The 20,184-nt window shown below is 46.6% G+C and overlaps 1 protein-coding gene and 1 long non-coding RNA gene across 14 annotated transcripts; one reads left to right on the top strand and one right to left on the bottom strand.

Moving 5' to 3' along the window:
- Positions 1 to 4,793: 4,793 nt before the first annotated feature.
- On the top strand, positions 4,794 to 6,612 carry LOC123404049 (putative ALA-interacting subunit 4). 3 transcript variants are annotated; one of them, XM_045097963.1, is made up of 3 exons: positions 4,794 to 5,141; positions 5,256 to 5,636; positions 5,743 to 6,612. In XM_045097963.1, the coding sequence occupies exons 2-3, from the start codon at positions 5,268 to 5,270 to the stop codon at positions 6,229 to 6,231; spliced, it is 858 nt and encodes a 285-aa protein (XP_044953898.1). In that variant the 5' UTR covers positions 4,794 to 5,141; positions 5,256 to 5,267; the 3' UTR covers positions 6,232 to 6,612. The 3 variants fall into 3 exon arrangements, with proteins under 3 accessions (XP_044953898.1, XP_044953899.1, XP_044953897.1); XM_045097964.1 differs by lacking the exon at positions 4,794 to 5,141 and having other exon boundaries at positions 5,150 to 5,636; positions 5,743 to 6,032; positions 6,118 to 6,551; XM_045097962.1 differs by lacking the exon at positions 4,794 to 5,141 and having other exon boundaries at positions 5,150 to 5,636.
- A 4,055-nt stretch (positions 6,613 to 10,667) lies between these two features.
- LOC123404391 lies at positions 10,668 to 16,167 on the bottom strand. 11 transcript variants are annotated; one of them, XR_006611776.1, is made up of 8 exons: positions 16,015 to 16,166; positions 15,806 to 15,842; positions 14,885 to 15,675; positions 13,998 to 14,152; positions 13,097 to 13,307; positions 12,693 to 12,816; positions 11,694 to 11,776; positions 10,668 to 11,594 (listed from the first exon to the last, which is right to left on the bottom strand). It is a non-coding gene; the product is annotated as an uncharacterized LOC123404391 (long non-coding RNA). The 11 variants fall into 11 exon arrangements; XR_006611772.1 differs by having other exon boundaries at positions 14,885 to 15,842; positions 16,015 to 16,167; XR_006611774.1 differs by having other exon boundaries at positions 15,806 to 16,166.
- Between the last annotated feature and the right edge of the window lie 4,017 nt (positions 16,168 to 20,184).

Here is a 20,184-nt window from a genome sequence, read left to right as displayed (position 1 = left end):
AGTCTCCTAAGTTTCTGTCCAGTAGGATATTGTGTGAAAGAAGTGCCACTTTGGCTGATCAAGATGGCATGAAATTTATACAACATCTTCATAACCCTAAAACATTCATATCCTTCAAGTTTCAGCTCCATCCAAGCCAGTATGTGAGTGCCACATCAAAATCCCTATTCTGGACCAGATTAGCTAGTTCCAAAGCAACCCTATCAAATATTGATCCTGTGTTCCTCAAATTTCACAGGATCGTAGTCCTTCCTACCCTAAACCTCCCAGACATGGTGCTTTGCACTTATCACTTATCTGTTGACCATAGTGATCAGGTCAAGTCTGCTGCACGAAACTTCCAGTGAAGCCTCCCATCAACCCTTAGCTCCTTTTGGTGATTTATCAGCTCAGTTGGACTCCCCTTTGGATGGTATATTTGCTAGACATAGTGTGTCAGCCTCTCTTGTCCTCTCAGTGCCAGTGCACGTGGTGACCATGCCTTTGGCATGCAATAACCATGCTCTATGCAATGGATCCCTTGGTTTTGTCGATTCCCCCTCTCCCTTGATCTCTAGTCATGTCTAGCAGCTCCGCCTCATTGTTCCCTTCCTCCTGGAGCCCTCTCCCCCTCCGGATTCTGCCTTGTCATGCCGCGACGAGCTCTGCCCTGTTGCTCCAGTTGCATCCATGTCGTTTTCCTCCCCGAGCCTTCCCCAGCTTGCCTGAGCCGTCCCATCCCCTCCTCGAAGCCTCTCGTCGCCGCAAGCGTCCAACCATGTCGCCCTGGAGCACCAGTGCGTGGCTAAGGACGCCACGGCGGCTGTCCTCATCGCCTCCCCTTGGCCGGATGTTTATAGCCTCCCCGGAGCCCTTTGAGCTCACCTCGAGCCTCCTCTCTCTCTTCTACCCCTTCCCAGCCTCCTGCCCGAGCTCGAGGAGCTCTCTTGTTCCCCAATGATCGCCCTGGCCGCCGCTCCCCCTCGCCAAAATTCGCTCTCATCCCGCCCCCATTTCTTCGCCAGTCGCCACGGCCGACCTTCACCACGCCAGTCGCCACGGCCGACCTTCCCCGTCGGCGCCCAGGACTGACGCGACCTCTTGTCGCCGGCACCGACGAGGTTGTCGCCTCTGCTGCTTTTGGTCGGGACAGATGGGGGAGGGGGAAGAAGGAGACGAGAGGAGAGAGAAAGGGACCCGACAGGTGGGCCCCAACCCCACCTGTCGGTGAGAGGAGGCGCCGCCAGCTGGTTTAAGTGGAAACGCCTCGGGAGCGTTTACGCTTTCCTCAAGGGAAAGCGTATTCTCCCTGAGTGCGCGACCAACTTAGCTACCAAGGACCCCGTTGTGAATATCTTTTATTGCAGAATAGTCCTTGACTCCAAAACCCTTATATCTTTTTGCTCGGGACTCCGATTCCAGTGATTCCAAAGCCAACATCTTCGTCTCGTCGAGCCCAACAAGATGGTATCATTTCCACCATGTGATCACACAGTGGAAATGACCATGTTGCCCTTGCCGTAAACAGCCCTCCTTCGAGAGAGAACTATTTCTGGCATTTCTTTCCGCGAGCTTCTCGCGCTTCTTCCCGATGGTTCCATCATCCCAGGCAAGCCACAACTTACATTTGCTTCATTGCATTGCAATACCATAGTCTAATTAACTATTTTAATAATAAATATATTTGTTTATAGTCTGGAATGTGAGTATGCACTGTTGAATAAATTATTACTGAGATGAGTACGTGATCGTTAGTGACTAGTGTCTTACACACTAGTCGATAATATGAGGTTGAGATTAGTGTCTATGATTACTTTGTGAATATGGATCAAAAGTAGTGGCTTGAGCTTATTATTTACCAGATTACTGTGACGTCGGAGCGTCAGCTATAACAGACATATTATTCAGGATAAGATACCTAGTTGGTTGATCAGAGTCACCTGTCCGGGCTCATCAGTGCAACCACATTTGCCGATATGGGACGACATTAACTTGGTCTAATCGCGCGCTCTTTCACCGGTACCTCCAAAGAGGGAGGGTTATGCACGCGTGCTACCTTGGACCGGTAGGCGGTGATAACCCTGTGAGCCAGTTGAGTATTGTGCCGGCGTCCCCGGTTGGGACAATTTAGTTTGGCCACGATGGTGGCAGGTGTCATGAGGACACATGGCCACCCAGGGCAGGACTCCGGGGGAGGATGAATGCCGGTGGTACGATGAAAGAGTCATGGGTCAGACAAGTTTCGTTGGAGCAACACTAGTCCATCCAAATGGGATCACGAGGTCGGTGCTCCATGGTGTGGGTAAAGTGTGCAACCTCTGCAGAGTGTCAAACCTATCCGAATAGCCGAGTCCACGGTATTGGACAGCCCGACCAGACGTCAGTAGGTGGTCAACCGTAACTATGATAGTAATGATGGAAGAACTCGTCGGAGTATGATAACAGTTGGGCATCGTGCCGATGATAAGTCTTGGTATCCGTCTTGAGGATACTCGCTAAAGGATCTTGGTAAGATCACATGAGTCAGTATCACCCGAGTACGGTGAGAGTAGCCTGGTATAGTTAGTTCTCTGCTACTCCTTTAGTAATAACAGATTTTTTCCTAATCTTGATTGCTATGATGTTGTCTTGCCTTAATGGTGATGTTTGTTGTGAGCTTGCGAGTACATTAAAAGTACTCATCTCGCTTGTCATGCCAGTTTGCAGGTCATGCCTTGATTGCTTGCTTGTCGAGGATTCCAAGTTGCGAGCTAGGATGCGCGTTCCAGCCAGAGTCCCTGCGGAGTGGAGTTCATCACATCGGTCACTGTTCCACTGCTAGCGTAGGATTTACCGTAGGCAGGAGTAGTATCGCCAAGGCGATGTAATTCATGTATCCTTGTAATCTTTTCCATAGTAATAAAAGAGCTGATTTGTTCTGTGCCAACGGTTCCGTATTCCAGAAGACTAGTCCTTGGGCTGGAATATGGGGTGTTCCGGTTTCCTCTGAGCCGGGGTGCCACAACTGCGAAGCGCTTGACACACATGATGACTTGACTCTTACCCATAGCCAAGTGATCATCAACTAGATCAACGGGGATACCGTATGCCAACATACGCAAAGCGGTTGTCACCTTCTGAAAGGTGCTATGCCCGAGCTCTCCGACGACACTTCTTCTTTGCTGAAAAAAACGATCATGGCTCGCTAGTTTCTCTGCAATGCGCCTGAACAACTCGGTGCTCATCCTAAACCGACGCCGAAAGTACGACTCGGGATAGACGGGATTATCCGCAAAATAGTGCCTGATCAATCTATTGTGGGCATCGATCCTATCCCTCCAATTTTTCTGCCGACCCATAACCGAACCACCGTGATTTGGTTTTTTTATTTATGTGCATAACTAGGATCGTTGCAAGATCCTCCTCCTCTTGCATATCAAATTCTTCTTCGGAAGAATCATACGAGGAACTCATCTACAATGTTTAATTTAAACTAAGCTATAAAACTACAAACAACATGAATCAAATTCATGTAAAAAATGTGTAGTTGAATCCCGTACATACCTTGTGGGCGTTTTGTCGAACACCTTGCGGGCGCCGAGCGGCAGTGGGCGCCCGGGCGCTGTTAGTCGGACGACTGCCGCGCGCGAGGGGCGGCTGTGACTAGGGAGACAAGGAGGAAGCAGCGGCGGCGCGGGGATAGGCCGGGTAAGCGCCGGGACGGTCGCCGAAAGAAATGTGGTGGCGTAGGCGACGGTGACGCCACGGTTCGATGGGTAGGTGGAGTTGCGAGCGAGCGCTCGAGTATGCAGCGCGTGGGAGCGGATGCAGCAAATAAACGACGCACGATGACATTTTCATCCTTGCGCTGAACTGGTTTTGCCACATGCGCGGTTTTTGAGCTTTCGTTGAAGCGCCCCCACCGGTAGCGCGCCAAAAAAACTTATTCTGCAGGGCGGCGTTTGTTTAACGTGTCTGTTGTTGGAGATGGTGTGAAGACAAAGCCCTCGTCGTCGCCAGCGCGAGCCAAAAATAGCACCTGCGCGCGCACGGTAGCCACTCGCGGCCTGCCCCGGTATGCGCAACATGGCGGGTGGCTAGCGCGCGGGGAGGTTTCAAGTCCCGTTCCGCCATTCGAGCCAGCTCCCACGGCGCGTACGAGGTAGCCAACCAAAAACATCCTTCCCAACCAGCCAAACCACGCGGAGGAAACGACGATCGATCGGAACCCGGACCACCCTCCTCCTCCGGCGGCCCCGCGGGAATCGACCACCATCGCCTGCGCGCGCGAGAGCGTCGCTAGCTCTGCTGCCAGGATTGATCTGGTAATCCACTGATTTGATCTCTCTCTCTCTCTCTCTTTGATATTGATCATCGCTCGCGGCCTCCGATCGATCCATCCATCCATCCATCCAGTTAATTAATTTGCTCCTGTGCGTGCGTACGTACGCAGATGAGTGTGTCAGGGTCGGAGAGCGAGACCTCGGGGCGGTCGGCCAACAAGCCCAAATGTATGCATGATTGTGCCGCACTCTTAATTTGAATCCCCCTTTCTCCTGTTTACAGTTTGGTATATATATACATTTGTTAGGCCTTTTAGCTTCTCGATCAAACATCGATTTGTCCCTGTTTTCTTATGAAATTCAGACGCATGCTCTTGTGACTAAATGCATTCCCCTCCATTGTGCCAGATTCTAAATTCACGCAGCAGGAGCTCCCAGCATGCAAGCCACTGCTAACTCCTGGAATCGTACGATTTACTTACTCCATGCACCATCTATATATTGCTCTAGCTAATTGGTCCCAAATGTGACATCAAGGACTACATCCTTTTCGGCCTGAATCCCTGTAACACGAAACCATGCATCAATTGATAGGTCATCGGCGCCTTCTCGCTCATCGGTATCATCTTCGTCCCCATAGGCCTCGCGTCGCTTTCAGCGTCGCAGGAGGTAAAAAAAAAATCCAGACAAGCGCAGTTGCACTACTAGCACATGATATGCATTTCATGTGCAAAAGTTAGTATGAATGCACATCTTTACCGTTCCCTAACCTGACACTATTGCAAAATACAGATTGTTGAACTGATAGATCGATATGACGAGGAGTGCGTTACCGCCAGCGATAAGGTAGGGTTCATCCAGGACTCCAAGGTCGACAAGGCGTGCACCAGAAAGATTACGGTGAAGACTCTTGTCATTCAGAAATGTGTCTCTACTACTTACTCTAGCTACAAGAAAAACTTGAGAAGAGAGGCCGGCCGTGGAGATGATGACATGGTGGCATCTTTCTTTCAGGTGCCCAAGCCTATGAAAGGCCCGATACACGTCTACTACCAGCTGGAGAACTACTACCAGAACCACCGGCGGTACGTCAAGAGCCGGAGCGACCAGCAGCTGCGCGACAAGGACTACAAGGACACCAGCGCCGTCACCAAGAGCTGCGACCCGGAGGCTACCACCGGCGACGGCTCCCTCATCGTGCCATGCGGGCTCATCGCCTGGAGCCTCTTCAACGACACCTACGCCTTCTCCGTCAACAAGAAGTCGGTGACGGTGAACAAGAAGGACATCGCCTGGCCCAGCGACAAGAACAGCAAGTTCGGAAGCAACGTCTTCCCCGTCAACTTTCAGAAGGGCGGCCTCATCGGCGGCGGCAACCTCAACGACAAACTACCTGTATGATCGAGAGAAAGGCTTGACTTGTGAAGAATTAATTATCTCCAATGCAGCATTTCCTACGTACTGAACTTAACTGGGCTGCTTTGTTTGTGATTTTTATCAGCTGAGCGAGCAGGAGGACCTGATCGTGTGGATGCGGACGGCGGCGCTGCCGACGTTCCGGAAGCTGTACGGGAGGATCGAGGCGGACATCATGGCGAGCGACGAGATCACGGTGGTGATCCAGAACAACTACAACACGTACAGCTTCGGGGGCAGCAAGGCGGTGGTGCTGTCGACGGCGTCGTGGATGGGCGGGAAGAACAACTTCATCGGCGTCGCCTACGTGGCCGTCGGCGGCATCTGCCTCCTCCTCGCCATGGGCTTCGTCGTCCTCTACGTCGTCAAGCCCCGGTACATGTTATTCTCAAACAAATGCATCATGTGGAGATCATTCATTGTAAAGCAGCAAATCAATGTGTGGATGGATTTTCTTCAGGACCCTCGGAGACCCCGCGTACCTGTCGTGGAACAAGGAGTCCGCCGAGTACTCGCACTGAATGGGACGCTGAATTTACAAGGCCCGTTTTGTAGATGCAGATGCAGGCAGTAGGGATAAAACGTTCACGTTTCAGTAGCTGCTGTGCTCTTTGGTTGTTGTATTAGCTGGGTTTGGTAGTTGATACAGGCAACGTTGTTTTCTAATTCACCTTCCTGAGCATATTCTGATGATGCATGCTCTGAGGATGCGGTTTCTGGCTCTTCCAGATCATGATCAGCCTGCGCGAGATGATCTAGGATATCTAGGTGCGGCTCAGCTTTTCTTTCTGTTCAGTAGCTGTAAAACACATTATGATTTCCGATATATGAAATCGGAGAGAGAGCTCTGTTTTTTCTTTTCAAAAAGGAAAAAATATGCACCAGGGATGCGTATGCCTGTTAGAGCATCTCTAGTAGAACCCTCAAACCCTTAAATGTAAAATTAGTTTTAAGGGTTGAGAATTGCCCATTTTTGACACTTTTAAGGGTTGAAAAACAGGGACAAAGACTAGAACCCTCAAACCCAACCCTTATAACGGGTTTGAGGGTTCTAGTCTTTGCCCCAACCCCAAAGTCATATGATTCACAGAAAAGAGTACTCGAGGAGTACATGGAGTTGATACACTGAATTTTGTTTGCAGTAGATGCACTGTGATGATCTCTGCATCACCACAAAAGTGCAGATACAAAGCCAGATGATTTGCTTATTATACTAAACTTTTCCTGAGTAAGTCATATGATTTGCTTTTGCTATCTTGTTAAGTGAGTAAACACTAAACCAGTGTTCAGTAAATGGCTGCTCCAAATGTTCAGTAAATGGTTCTCAAAATGTTCAGTAAATGGCTGCTCCAAATGTCCAGTATTTGTGTTAACACTAAATCAGTGTAAACTGAATTACTGTCAAAGAAATTTTACTGAACATTTGTTAAACCTTTTTACTCCAGTACAACTAAATGATTTTTTTCAGTGCTGTGTATTTAAATGAATCTTTTGCTGTTACTTTTTGGAGTATTTAAATGAAAGGGGGGGTATAAATACTGTTTAGTTAAAACTTAAACAAATCTTTTGCATTAATTAAATCTGAATGAGACCTTTTCAGTTCATTTTAAGAGAAATATTGCAGTAGCTTAAAATGGAACTTTGCTGTTTTGGATTTTCCAGTAGCTTAAAATTCTTGTTATGTGCTTTGCTGAATTTAAATGGAGTAAATCAGTGTAAACTGAAGATCTTCTTGTTATGTGTTCTGGAATTTTCAGAATTTGAGTACACCAGTGCATATTTACTGGTTAATTAGTCATATTTGGATGCATGATGGAAAATGTTGGTTGCAGGCTGCACACTGGACCTGTGGTTGGGCATGCGGTTGTGCAGCCCAACGACCCGAGTTCAATTCCACAGGGAGTTTTTTCCCATTTGTTAAGGATCAAGTTTGACGTGTGGTAAAACCACTCATCAAAAAAATCTTGATACTCATTTAAAAAAAATTCTGAGGACCATGTTTATCTTGGTACTCATACTAAAATGGTCGTATGCATCCCTTGTTGGTGCAGAGGCCGGGAAGTGAAAATCTCTCCCATTTAAAAAAAAAGGATTTCCTACCGATGTCTCCCTCCCTCCCTCCCAACCCTAGCCGCCTCCCCCTCCCCCTCCCTTCCTCGTCGTCGCCTGAGGCAGCCGCCGGGCAAGCCCGGGGCGCCAAGGATGGTGGCGGCGGGGCCTAGGCTGCCCTGCATCTGCATGCGGAGACCCGGATCTGGAGCGGTGGCTCCATTGGCGAGGCACAACAGGCTAGCAGCCGTGCAGGGGGTGGATCTGGCGTCTCGGCCGCGCGGGCGGCGAGATCCAGTGGTCGTTGGCGTCCTGCAGCGGCTTTTGCGGTGGCCGGTGCGCACGATCTGGCGCCTCTCCCCTCCTCCCCTGTTTGGCGTGCGGGGCAGCCTGGTCGGGCCGCGCTTTCTTGGATTGCCGGTTTTGTACAGGAGGTGCTGCTGGTGGTGGGGATCTAGTTCGGGCGAAATCCCTGGTCGGCCATGGCCGGCCGCGTCGATGGCGATGCCTGAGGGTGCCGTTCCCCTCCTTGGAGGCGTCGGTATGGACTGATCCCCTCACTTCCCCTTCCCCTAGGTCTCCCGGACGAAAGCCTTAACTTTGTTGGGCGGCGGCGGCGCTCACGGCGCCGTTCCCTTCTTGAAGGCGCCGCTTTGGAAACCTTGGGGCTGGGTGGCGCTTGTGGGTGGTGGGCGACGGCGGTGGTGCGGCCCTATCCTAGCATGGATCTACGTCCGTTGCTTGGAGATGGACTCGCGTAGGTGGATGTCGTCGTTTGGCGTCATGATGGCGTCGATGGCGGAGGCACTTGCCAAGGCTGGTACCTCAATCTGTTCTGAAGATGGACCAGTGGAAGATGGCGGCGACGACACATGTGAGTGCATCGGATCGGTTTGTGCCCCGGACCCGGTATATGGCTCGGTCAGGGTCTCCGGCTTTAGATGTTAGGCTTAGGTGAGAAGTCTGGGTATTTGGTCCAGCTTGCACCCCTTCATACTATGAATAGGAATAGCGACAAATGTTGCCAAGATGGCGGATTCAGACATATTGTTGTACTGCTTTGTAAGGTACTCGAGAATAATCAATAAAATGCTCGCATGCATCTCCCAGATGCAGAGGCCGGGGGTCATCCTCCTTTTCTAAAAAAAAAACACTGGACCTGTTGCACCACATACACTTGCCTCCTTTATTTCAGTTAACTCCTGAATTTCAAATTCTAGTGATTCCTCAAATTCTGCTGTACTGTTTAACTGAATCAATCTTGTGTTGTTAATTCCTGTAATTTGAGGCGAGGAGTACCTGCCTGGATTGCTATGATTTGCGATGACCAGATGGGGGCGCAACGACAATCAGGCTGGGCAGGGCCGGCCGGCGGCGGCGGAGGGGAGGCCGGGGCTGCGGAGAGCCGGCCGGGGCGGCGGCGCTGCGGAGGGACGACCGGGGCGGGGCGGGGCGGCGGAGGGCGGCCGGGGCGGGGCGGCGGCGGCGGAGGGACGGCCGGGGCGGGGCGGCGGCGGCGGAGGGCGGCCGGGGCGGCGGATGAGCGGCCGGGGCGGCCGGAGTGGAGCGGCGGCGGCGGCGGATCGAGGGGAGGGAGCTGAAACTTCCCTCCCGCGCTGGAGAGGAAGAGGAGTGCAGGTTGGGGGGAGTTTCTCCCCCCAACCCTCACTTCTACAGGCTGCGATGGCGTTTGAGGGTTGGACCTCTAATTTTTTTTACGGGTTTAAGGGTTTAAGGGTTCTAGTCTACGCCGTTTTTTCGACGAAAACTGTAAAAAAGCGGTTATTTTTAAGGGTTTGGGGGCTCTACTAGACTTGCTCTTAGTTTTGTGTTTTTGTTGTTTGTTTCCGGAGGAGGATCATGGCCTCCAGTCGTGTCCTTTCTTCCACTAGTAAGTTTGCACGTGCAATGCACGTTTCAATCAAGGCAGACTATAAAATTTATGTGGGTATTGTATTCTGAGTTCATATTGAGATTAATTAACTTTCATGTCAGTTACCGCACAAAAAGTACATCTCACTTTAGTTCAAGTGTTTCGGTGCACGACAATTGAAATGTGCATGTGCCCAATAACACCATCAACGATTATATACCCAAACTAATCTAGGATTCATATAAGTAAAACAATCTATTGCAACCTTTAATGTTGCGAGGAACACCATCCTATGTCATCACACCATTGAACTACAAATTTGGAGATTGAGAAACAATGCTTCTACTGCATTTATTTCACCATCTCCTAAAAGAAGGAGCTGGAAAATTCCAAGTAACTTCTTTCACGGTTTAAGCCAAGAAACTATAAGCAAATCTTTCAATTTATCATAGATTTAAGGGAAAATGAATTATATACCCAAACTAATCTATGATTCATATAAATAAAACAATCTACTGCAACCTTTCATGTTGCAAGAACACCATCATATGTCATCACACCATTGTACTACAACTCTGGAGCTAAAAGATTCCAAGTAACTTCTTTCGCAGTTTCAGCCAAGAAACTGTAAGGAAAATTTTCATCTTATCCCAGATTTGAAGGGAAAATGCAATGTCATTCTTTTCTTGACACACACCCCATCAATGAAAAGGCCCATGCTATCTTATTATGAGTTACATCGTAGCTAAATCAAGTAAGGTTTCATAGGATCAGCCTACTTAAGCCTCATTTACTTTTACACCTATTTCTTTGCCATGAGAGTATGGTGAATGTAGGATCCCCGAGTGCTATGCCTATGCTTAGAGTGGGTAAACAAAATGCAAGGATGAGCTCCAGCGAAATGACACTTGAATGCACCTCACACATGATGTTGAAATGCAAAGAAAATAACGCTTGGATTGTACAATTGAACGTTTTGCTGAAATATTAAGCATCCATAAGCTAGTCCTTAGTAACCACCATAACAGTTACTAAATTAAAATAGCAACCGAGATATAATAGGACACTATTAGGGAAAGATCGCAAACTGCAAAACACTAAATACTCGATTAACAAACGTAAACATAGTGACTGGTCTCATGTTACACAAACTTCAGATGTGTTCTTTAGAATGAAACTTCTTCTGAATTTTCTGAAACCCAAAGGCCAATCTAAATAAATTTCTTCTGATCTAGAAAGCCCGACCAATCTAAAAAGAGATAATTAAAAGAACAAGAACACATATCTATTAGTACAGAGAAAGTTCTGTTTACAACAACACATAAAAAATAGTGAGAAATCCCTCTAATAGCATATATGACGACCATATAGAGATTTAAATAAAAAAGATGAATGATAAAAAGTGCATGCATGAAGCAATACACTGCTATATGACCATGGAGCAAAGTAAACATATCTGTGATCTTCAATCTTGCCACATAGTGTTGGCTTTGTTTCACAGGAGTTGTGCGGGTCACCTTCATGATTAGCAGCATTTGATGCAGGCCTTTCAACTCTTCACCCCAAACCATTTTCTTTAGTAAATAATCTGCAAAAGGAAGATTGGATTAGGTTGATAAAATCAAATAACATAAAATAGAATACCAGAACAATCAAATGTACTATGTCACAATCAAAGAGTGAATAAATCAATTATGATTTCTATGTCACTAAATTCTGATGTAATCCAGATGGAACTCACATATAATACAAATGAGAACTGGTTTACATAGTAGGTTTAAGATTTTAAGAAAAAGAGCAATCTACGTTTTAGCAGGTGTGTTTGCAAACCAAATGGTTTATATTGCAAATAAACTTTCCAAGAGCATCCATCCTTGGTTCAGTTGCTACCACAAAATATATTATGAACACATGATGATCTCAATTATACAACAATTTTCTCTATTGCAACTTCACGAGGCAACCCATTTAGTGGCTTGTTGGTTGGGAGATCGTCATATGCATCCAAGGAAGACCTTCAAGAATGTTTTGATGCAGGAAAAGATATAAGTTACACATAGAAAAGAATCTCTGTTGCTTTGAAATGAAGAACATAGGAGTAGCAGCTCGCTCACACATGATTTGGTGGTTGATGCACGGTGAGCAAAATCTTGGATTGCCTAATGACCACCTTCCAAAGCATGTACTCCCTTCGTTCCTAGATATAAGTCTTTTTAGAGATTCCGATACGGACTACAAACGGATATATATAGACATACTTTAGAAGGTAGGTTCATTCATTTTTCTTCGTATGTAGTCCGTAGTGAAATCTCTAGAAAGACTTGTATTTAGAAACAGAGGGAGTACTTTGAAAGCAAGCATACAATGAAATAACATGACCTAGCAATGGCGCTTACAGTGTCGTGGAGCTAGGGTTGTCCGCCCGTTCAAATTTAACAAATAATTATTTGTGCAATACAAGTATGAAGTGGTAACTTTTTTATGGGGACGTATGAACCGGTATCAAAACTTCAGCTTACATGTGTGTTTTCATGTATTCATTATGCATGAAAAGCCACACTATGAGCTCAACATAGAATTAAATGGAATGTAACAAAAGGAAAAAAAAAGTAAATGCGAACTGACCATCAATTCAAATCAAATTCTATAGCTGAGAATGGACATGGTAAAGACCCTCTGTATTCTTCTGTTAAAAATTGTATATGGGGTGCATTTTATCAAGACCGTTAAATCAAATCAAATTCTAGACGGAGAATTTCCTTTGTCTTCGAAAACATGTATTCTAAGTTGAAACCGGGACCAAGACTATTCCAGAATACAAAGGACCATTGGTCAGCATGTACAGTTAAGAGGTAGAAAATACATCAGGATACTCTCAGTTAATTGGTGGAGTGGCATGAATGGGGAGTAGCAACTTCCCGTGAGGAAAGGAACAACAAATAGAGCGGGATGAATCCACTGGAGGGATGCCGGCTCGGTATACAATCTTAGCTACGTTATGAAGGAAAGGAAAGAAAACACTCTAAGTATATCAGACAACAAATAGGCAAAATTACTGTATTGAAGGAGAGAAGTTGGAAAAAAAACTATGAGCATGGTTGTGAGAGACATACCTGGAGATAAGTTATTTATTGTAGAGAAGCTTGCCGCCTTTCGTCATCTCGTCGAAGAGCCCATTGATGGCTCCGTACTTCCTTGCTTCCTCACAAGCTCAATCCGCAGAGGCCATGTCTTGTCCTGAGATTTCCGATGCCGGGACAAAACAAAAATCCAAGCACTTATTATGAATATCAAAATAATGAGCGGTGTAGGCATATATAAGCACTATATTCATATCAAAAATCTAAGCACTTATTATGTTGCTATTTGTGACGCCTTTCTTATTTTAGCAAGAAAATAATGGTCCCCTCAGATTAGTAAGTTGTAACTTTCGCAACCATTAAAAACATAGATAATTAAAGATATCAACTAATTTGCTGTTAACATGAAATAAACAATGCTCCAAATCAATGTGTACCTGTCTTATACCTTGTCAACAAATTGAACTCGTTGACATGTCCCCATTTTTATCTCCGTTGCTGCAGCTGTTTGGTCCAATATCTCCATGTATCGCACTTACTAATCAAAAGAGAAAGTTTGTCCATCTTCATAGTTCATACCGAGTATCAATCAAAAGAGAAAGCATGCACTGGAGGACTCAACGTCGTTGTTCTTGAGGGCACATATATCTGCATAGCCAAATTTCTAGCTAGTTATCTAAGATAGTAAAGTGACACTTGTACAAGGTAACAAAAATCAAGCAGACAAGGAGACTCAAAAGAAAGCTCTGGCCAACCAGTGGTCCGTACATTTTGTGGTCTCATGCCGGTTAGTATTTTACTGTTTAGATGGTTGATGCTCTTGTCATCCTGTTTTGGAATAGCTTTGTGTTAAGATTTCTTCTATTCATAGTTTGGTACGTAGTTGCTTACCCAACTTCTTATAGAAAAACGAAGCTATTATTTCAACCATATAACTAAGGGGAACACACCTACGAAATTCATTGATAACAGGAACAACAAATATTTTAAAAAATGTCATCAAAGAAATAAAAAAGTGTAGCCAGGTAATTCAAGCATGGTAAAAATACAAATGCTTTATTAATGTAATATTTTCTAATAAATTCACAAAGGCATCATGATTCTAAACAACAATATATCTCCCGTTTCTGCTTTCATTGATCATTGCCAAGTGACAGCAACACAAGCGTTGAAGCGACTTTCAGCCTCCAATCAAACATGAACATGGGTTGAGATTCTTTCTGAATCAATATGATTGTTCATATCAGTACAAAATAATCTTGCATTCAGTAGAAGCGTGTATGTTAATGGTAAAAAGAACCACAAAGATTAATTAGCGGATATGGATGAATAAAGTACCTGGAGCCGAGGTTGACCGCGACATGGTGTGGGAAGAGCATGAATCTAGTGAATCATCCATCAACTTGCATTCAGACATGACCGAAGCTAAATGTAATGAACCAGGAACGCTAAATTTGACTAATCTTGTTCGTACAAATCCACAAAAAGAAGCACTACAAAATAGAAGAAATGAAAATATCAAGGGTGGATAAAATGGTAGGATCACATCATAGAAAGGAAAATCCAAGAATAGACATCACTCAAAATCCCTGACTTGCAAGACTTAAAAGATATGGATGAATCTTCCAGAATGTTATGAATTGATGTTTTCTACCTAGGAAAGAAACTTGCAATGGGGACGAAAGCACAAGACAACGAGAGTAAAAAAACTTCTTGTGACGGCGGGATGCTTAATTCTGTATAGATATTGGACTTAAAGATCGAAGAATCATATTGGAAGATTTAACCTCACACGCCTGACGCCACTGGCCATGTATGCCTCGGTCACTCTCTGTGCTCTCCCGACATGAGGAGGCAATGGCTGTCTCACTCTGAGCATATTGCCTTCATACGATTCTCATATATTTTGAGATTTCTCACTGCTAATTAACCTATTTCGTAATGCTTCCCATTGTTCCCGATAAATATTTATAGCATATTAAAGCATGCAATATCTACACACATATCTTTTGAACAGAATCAAACTGCATTGGTACTACGGTAGGATGAAGCTATCAACATCGAGAATGGATAAGTAATTTCAAGAACGTGTCTATAGAATAAACAAAACAAGGAAAGAAGATCACGTGAATGAAGAGATAATTATTGTTCTCTCGTGATTCCTCTCGAAGCAATGGCGGTAGCAAGCACGAGCAGAACAAAACATTCTGAAGTGCAAATTATACCTGTCCCTTCTTCGAACAATAGCAACAACAGCTAGGAAAGCATTACTGAGCCTTGCTCTCTCCCTCCTCTCCGATTTCTGTAACTGCCACCGCCGCCAGCACCTCATCCAGCAATGATCTGAATCCCTTTTCTCTCCTCACGTCCTCATCCCCTGTAAGATATGGTGACGGCTGTGTCAGGGTATATTTCAGCAACGGCTATGTCACTGAGCACAGCAACAACGAACAAGAACACCCAGCAGCGCGGCGACGGAAGCAGGATGGGCAAAAGAACATCCGATAGGGAGCATACCTTTATGATAAGAATGGTAAACAAGGAAGGGGGGATAATACCCCAAATAGTGAAATATCAATAGAATATAGGAGTAATGTTTGGTAAGTGTCATACAGATTTTCGCCATAGATATCTGTGATGAATTCTAAACTCATAGAAGCTCCAAATTTCCAATTTGTAAAAAGAATCCACAAAATTCTTAAATAAATACAAAAATGGCCAAGAAAATCACAAATAATTATGAAAATTATAGATTAACAGAACAAATAAATTACATACTACATAATTCCAAGAAAAACCAAACACTCACCAATAATTCGTAGCAAGATTCACGTTATGTTTGTGTGATTACTACACCCATGTGATCGGAGAAATGATAATACATAGACAACCATGTGCTTCTTCTACGACTATTCACGTACTGTATTTGTTTGTGTGGACTGGGGACTGACTGAAAAATGCACTCAGCATTTAGTCAGTGGAACAACAACCACGTCGAACTTGTCCAAGAATCACGCTGCAAGTAATTAAACGGGTGCCAAATGAATGATGGCAGCCGAGTTCAGTTAGTCTCACAATGAACCGACTATATACTTGATGATCAAAAGTTCCGTCAGAGTCCCCTTCTTGCTTTCTTCATCTTATACCTTGTAAAATTGACGCTGGCTCTCTCGCATTCAAGATCTGCAAAAACTCATGTCATGCATAAATCTGATGCATCGATCCAGTGATCAAAGAAACCATTTTAGCTCGAAATCCAATTGGATCATTCCAGAGAAAGGGAGTAGCGCGAGATCCACAGTGGCTTGGGGATGGCAACGCCTTGGGGAGAGAGAGGAAGTAGCACGCGCCACACCTCATCTTCATGCCGCCTCCTTCTATGATGCGAGCGAAGCGGCGGGAGGGGCGGGACGTGGCGGTAGAGCAGAGCGACGGGAGGGGCGGGGCAGAGCGAAGCGGCGGGCAGCGTCGGGAGGGGCCGAGCAAGGCAGAGCGGAGCGGCTGGGAGCGACATGAAGGGCGGGCGGGGCCGGGCGCAGGGGTGGCGTGGCTGGGCGCACGGGCCGGCGGCATGGTGGGGCGGTAGTGCCTGGACAGCGACGTGGCGAGCGGGGCAAGCGGAGGGAGGCAGGGCGAGCGCGGCGAGCGGCGGGGCGACTGTGGGTTGGGGGGGGGGGGGGGGGGGGAGGCGAGCGCGGCGGCCTGGCGAGCGGGGAGGGGGGCTGCGGCGCGGCGCGACGTGACGTCGACCGCGAGAGGTTACGACCGGGATTGACCGCGAGACGACGTGGGGAAAATTAGCGCAAACTGTCAAGTTTCGTTAATGAGTATCCAGTCTGTTGATTAAGTGTTTAGACGGTCCAGATGCAAAGTTGGATCTGTCTTCTCTTGCTTTTTTAAGCATCTTCAACGGGAGCTATACAAGCACCGCGCCGTAAAAAAAGCAGTTTTTAGCGCCCGCGTAACGCGACGGCAGCTCCAGCGGACGCGCAAAAACGGCGCGCGCGCCATTTCCAATTCAGTGCGCTGGCCGAAACGCAATCCCGCGTCCATTATTTGCTGCGCCGGCTCCCGCGCGCGCGACTCTTCCACGCTCGCTCCTGCTCTCTCCTGCGCTCGCTCTGCACTCTCCTGCGCTCGCTCTACACTCTCCTGCGCTCGCTCCGCCGCCCCCATCCGACCGCGCCGCCGCCGCCGCTCGAGCCACCGTTCGGCGCTTCCCCGGCCTATCCCCGCGCCGCCGTCGCCGCCCGCGCCCGCCGGCGACCACTCAAGCGCTTCCCCGGCCTGTCTCCGCTGCGGCCGCCGCCCGCGCCCCCCGGCGACCGTTCAGGCGCTTCCCCGGCCTCCCCGCGACGCCGCGCTTCCGCCCCACCCCCTCCTAGTCCGGCCGGCCCTCGCGCGCCTCCGACGTCCGAGGAACAGCGCCCGAGCGCTCGCTGCCGCGCCGCGCCCGCAAGGTGTTCGACAAAACGCCTATAAGGTATGTATTGCTTCAAACTTATGAATTTGGTGCCTGTTTTGAATTGTAGTTTTTATAGTATAGTATTAAACATTGTAGATGAGTTCGTCGTATGCTTCTTCCGAAGAAGAATTTGATATGGAAGAGGAGGAGGATCTTGCAATGATCATAGCTATGCATATCAATAAAAAACCGAAACACGGTGGTTCGGTTATGGGTCGGGAAATTTTTTGGAGAGATAGGATTGATGCCCATAACAGATTGATGAAGAACTATTTCGTGGAGAATCCCACATACCCGGAGTCGTATTTTCGTTGCCGGTTTAGGATAAGCACAAACTTGTTCAAGCGCATTGCAGAGAAACTAGCGAGCCATGACCGGTTTTTCCAGCAAAGGAGGAATGCCGCCGGAGAGCTCGGGCATAGCACCTTTCTGAAGGTGACAGCCGCTTTGCGTATGTTGGCATACGGTATCCCGGCTGATTTAGTTGATGATCACTTGGCTATGGGTGAGAGCCAAGCCATCATGTGTGTCAAGCGCTTTGCAGTGGGAATTGTGCAAGTGTTTGGCGAGGAGTATTTGAGATCTCCCACTGCTGAAGACGCCGCAAGGCTATTGGCGATGAACAAATCTCGCGGCTTTCCTGGCATGCTTGGCTCAATAGATTGCATGCATTGGAGTTGGAAGAATTGTCCAAAGGCATGGCATGGGCAATTCCACGGCCAAAAAAAGGGTTCCACTATAATCCTTGAAGCGGTGGCCGATCATGAGACTTGGATTTGGCATGCATTCTTTGGAATGCCTGAATCTTTGAATGACATCAATGTTGTCAACCGGTCACCACTGATGAATAAGATTGCGAATGGTGAGTTGCCACCGGTGCAATTTGTAGCAAATGGCCGTACGTACAACTATGGCTATTATCTAGCGGATGACATCTATCCAAAGTGGCAAACCTTCGTGAAGCCGTTGAAAAAGCCAGAAGGTAAGAAAAATCTTGATTTTTACAATGCTCAGGCGGCTGCTAGAAAAGATGTGGAGAGAGCATTTGGGATTTTGCAAGCCTAATTTGCTATTGTGAGAGGACCGGCTAGATTTTGGGATCAAAAAATGCTTTGGTACATCATGCACGCTTGTGTGATCATGCACAACATGATCATCGAGAATGAGCGTGGCCAAGATGTAGACTACTCACAGTATGAGCTCTTGGGACATCCCGTGCGAGTGCGACGGAGGGCTGAAAGGGTAGCCCGTTTTGTTGCCTCGTATCATGCCATTCGGCGTCCCGCAACACACAATGATCTTCAGAAGGATCTGATTGAAGAGTGGTGGGCATGGCATGGACGACAAAGAGCATGATTTGATTGCATTATTTGTATTGTATTGTTCATGAACTATTGGTTGTGTTTATTGCATTATTTGTTGTACTGAACGATAAACTATTTGTTTGAGTTGTAATAACTATTTATTGTTGATTTATTTAGATAGTAGATGAACGCAGCCTTCTTCATCCTGCCTGAGCTAGGCGGGCGCTTGTACATGTTGGATTAGAATATAGCTGATGTTGCTTGAACTTGTCATAAATGTTTTAAAATTTGGTACAAATGTGCAAATACAGTACTAATCTCATTTATATAGATGTAAAGTATGTTGATGTGGCATTGTATTTGGCTGACGTGGCGTGAAGCCCACTATGTCTCCATGACTAGTGGATCCTGCTTAATTGCTTATCAAACAGATGACACTCCACGTCTCCACCCAACATGTTTTGACATCAAATGTGGCCCCTCAGTGTTGATGTATTGTCAAGGAAGAAGTTTGTGCTACTTAAATGGGTTGCACCTAGTGGCCCATTTTGCACATATTGTTTATAAACAATGTTAAAATTATGTAAATTGTAAGCATAAAAATAGAGCTTAGATCTGAATATTCATGTGTTATGAATAATTACCTCGTGGTATATTATATTAGTGCATGTGAATTATTAAAAAGAACTATAAACCAGGCCCCATGCCATGTTGCGGATTATAAATATTGGTGGTACATAAATAATAATCTCATGGTACACATATATTCGTGTGCACAACAAATATATAGAGAGAGATATACAATAAATTAATTTATTAAAAAATCATGTAATTTTTATAAATATTCACTTATTATTTAGAAAATATTATTAAAGACAACCCATGAGTGTTAAAAAATATATAGTAAATACAAAAATTTAAAATATAAATTCATGGCTCTTTATTAAATAAATAAATGTATTTTTTAGTGAATGCACACATTTTTATGCATGCATAGCTTATATTTAAAGTATAAAAAATTATAGATAAAAACATTTACTAAATATTTATCAATAGTCGCTGGTGTATAATTTCACTCATGGCTTATATTCATAATCTCTCCCTAATAATAAAGCAAATAGGGTTTCTGGTCGTCCGTCGTGGCATTTTTGCAAAAACACCCCTCTGTTTCTTCGTAATCAACCCACGGTCCTTCATTAAGTGGAAAAAACGTTTTGTTTTTTCAAATAAACCCCTGCATCGGGGCGGGCCAAGGCAGCAGCCAGCCACCGACTCCTCCCGAGCCCCTGATCTGCTCACCGCGCCGCCGCCCCGCTCCTCCCGACGGTCGCCGGCCCCGATCCACGCCGGATCCCGCCGCCGACGAGCTGCCGAAGCCTTCGCCCCCAGCCCTGCCTCCTCTGGAGCTCCGCCCAGATCCGGAGCGCGGGCGGAGCATCTGGTGGTGGTGGAGATCCTCACCGACGGGGGTCACCGACGTCGAGGTGGGTCTCTCCCGGCCATGTCTGTGACCACCCTCTCCTTCACCATCCCGCGACCATGCTGGTGGTTGCAAAATACCCAATGGTGTACTAGCAAAATCCGAGAATCCATGGGCGTAGAGAAGACGAGAGAATTCAGTTCTTTCACGCCAAGGCAAGTAACCGGCCGACCGCCCGCCGCCCGGCATCACCAATTCACCACCGTCCTCCCCACGGTACTCCGATTCCAAGTTCCATATCCGCCCCTGCATGGCCTGAATCGCTATCCCTCCACG

The sequence above is a fragment of the Hordeum vulgare genome, chromosome 6H (assembly GCF_904849725.1).
Source record: "Hordeum vulgare subsp. vulgare chromosome 6H, MorexV3_pseudomolecules_assembly, whole genome shotgun sequence".
In the NCBI taxonomy this organism is placed as follows: domain Eukaryota; kingdom Viridiplantae; phylum Streptophyta; class Magnoliopsida; order Poales; family Poaceae; genus Hordeum; species Hordeum vulgare.
Note: the sequence above shows the minus strand (reverse complement) of the source record. Positions and strands in the feature narration are given on the sequence as shown.

What these genes read in the sequence shown, in the direction of transcription:
- LOC123404049 (XM_045097962.1), top strand. Translation starts at nt 5,235, where the DNA reads ATGGTGGCATCTTTCTTTCAGGTGCCCAAGCCTATGAAAGGCCCGATA. An exon ending in ACCTCAACGACAAACTACCT is followed by an intron (nt 5,637 to 5,742) that starts GTATGATCGAGA and finishes GATTTTTATCAG; the next exon opens with CTGAGCGAGCAGGAGGACCT.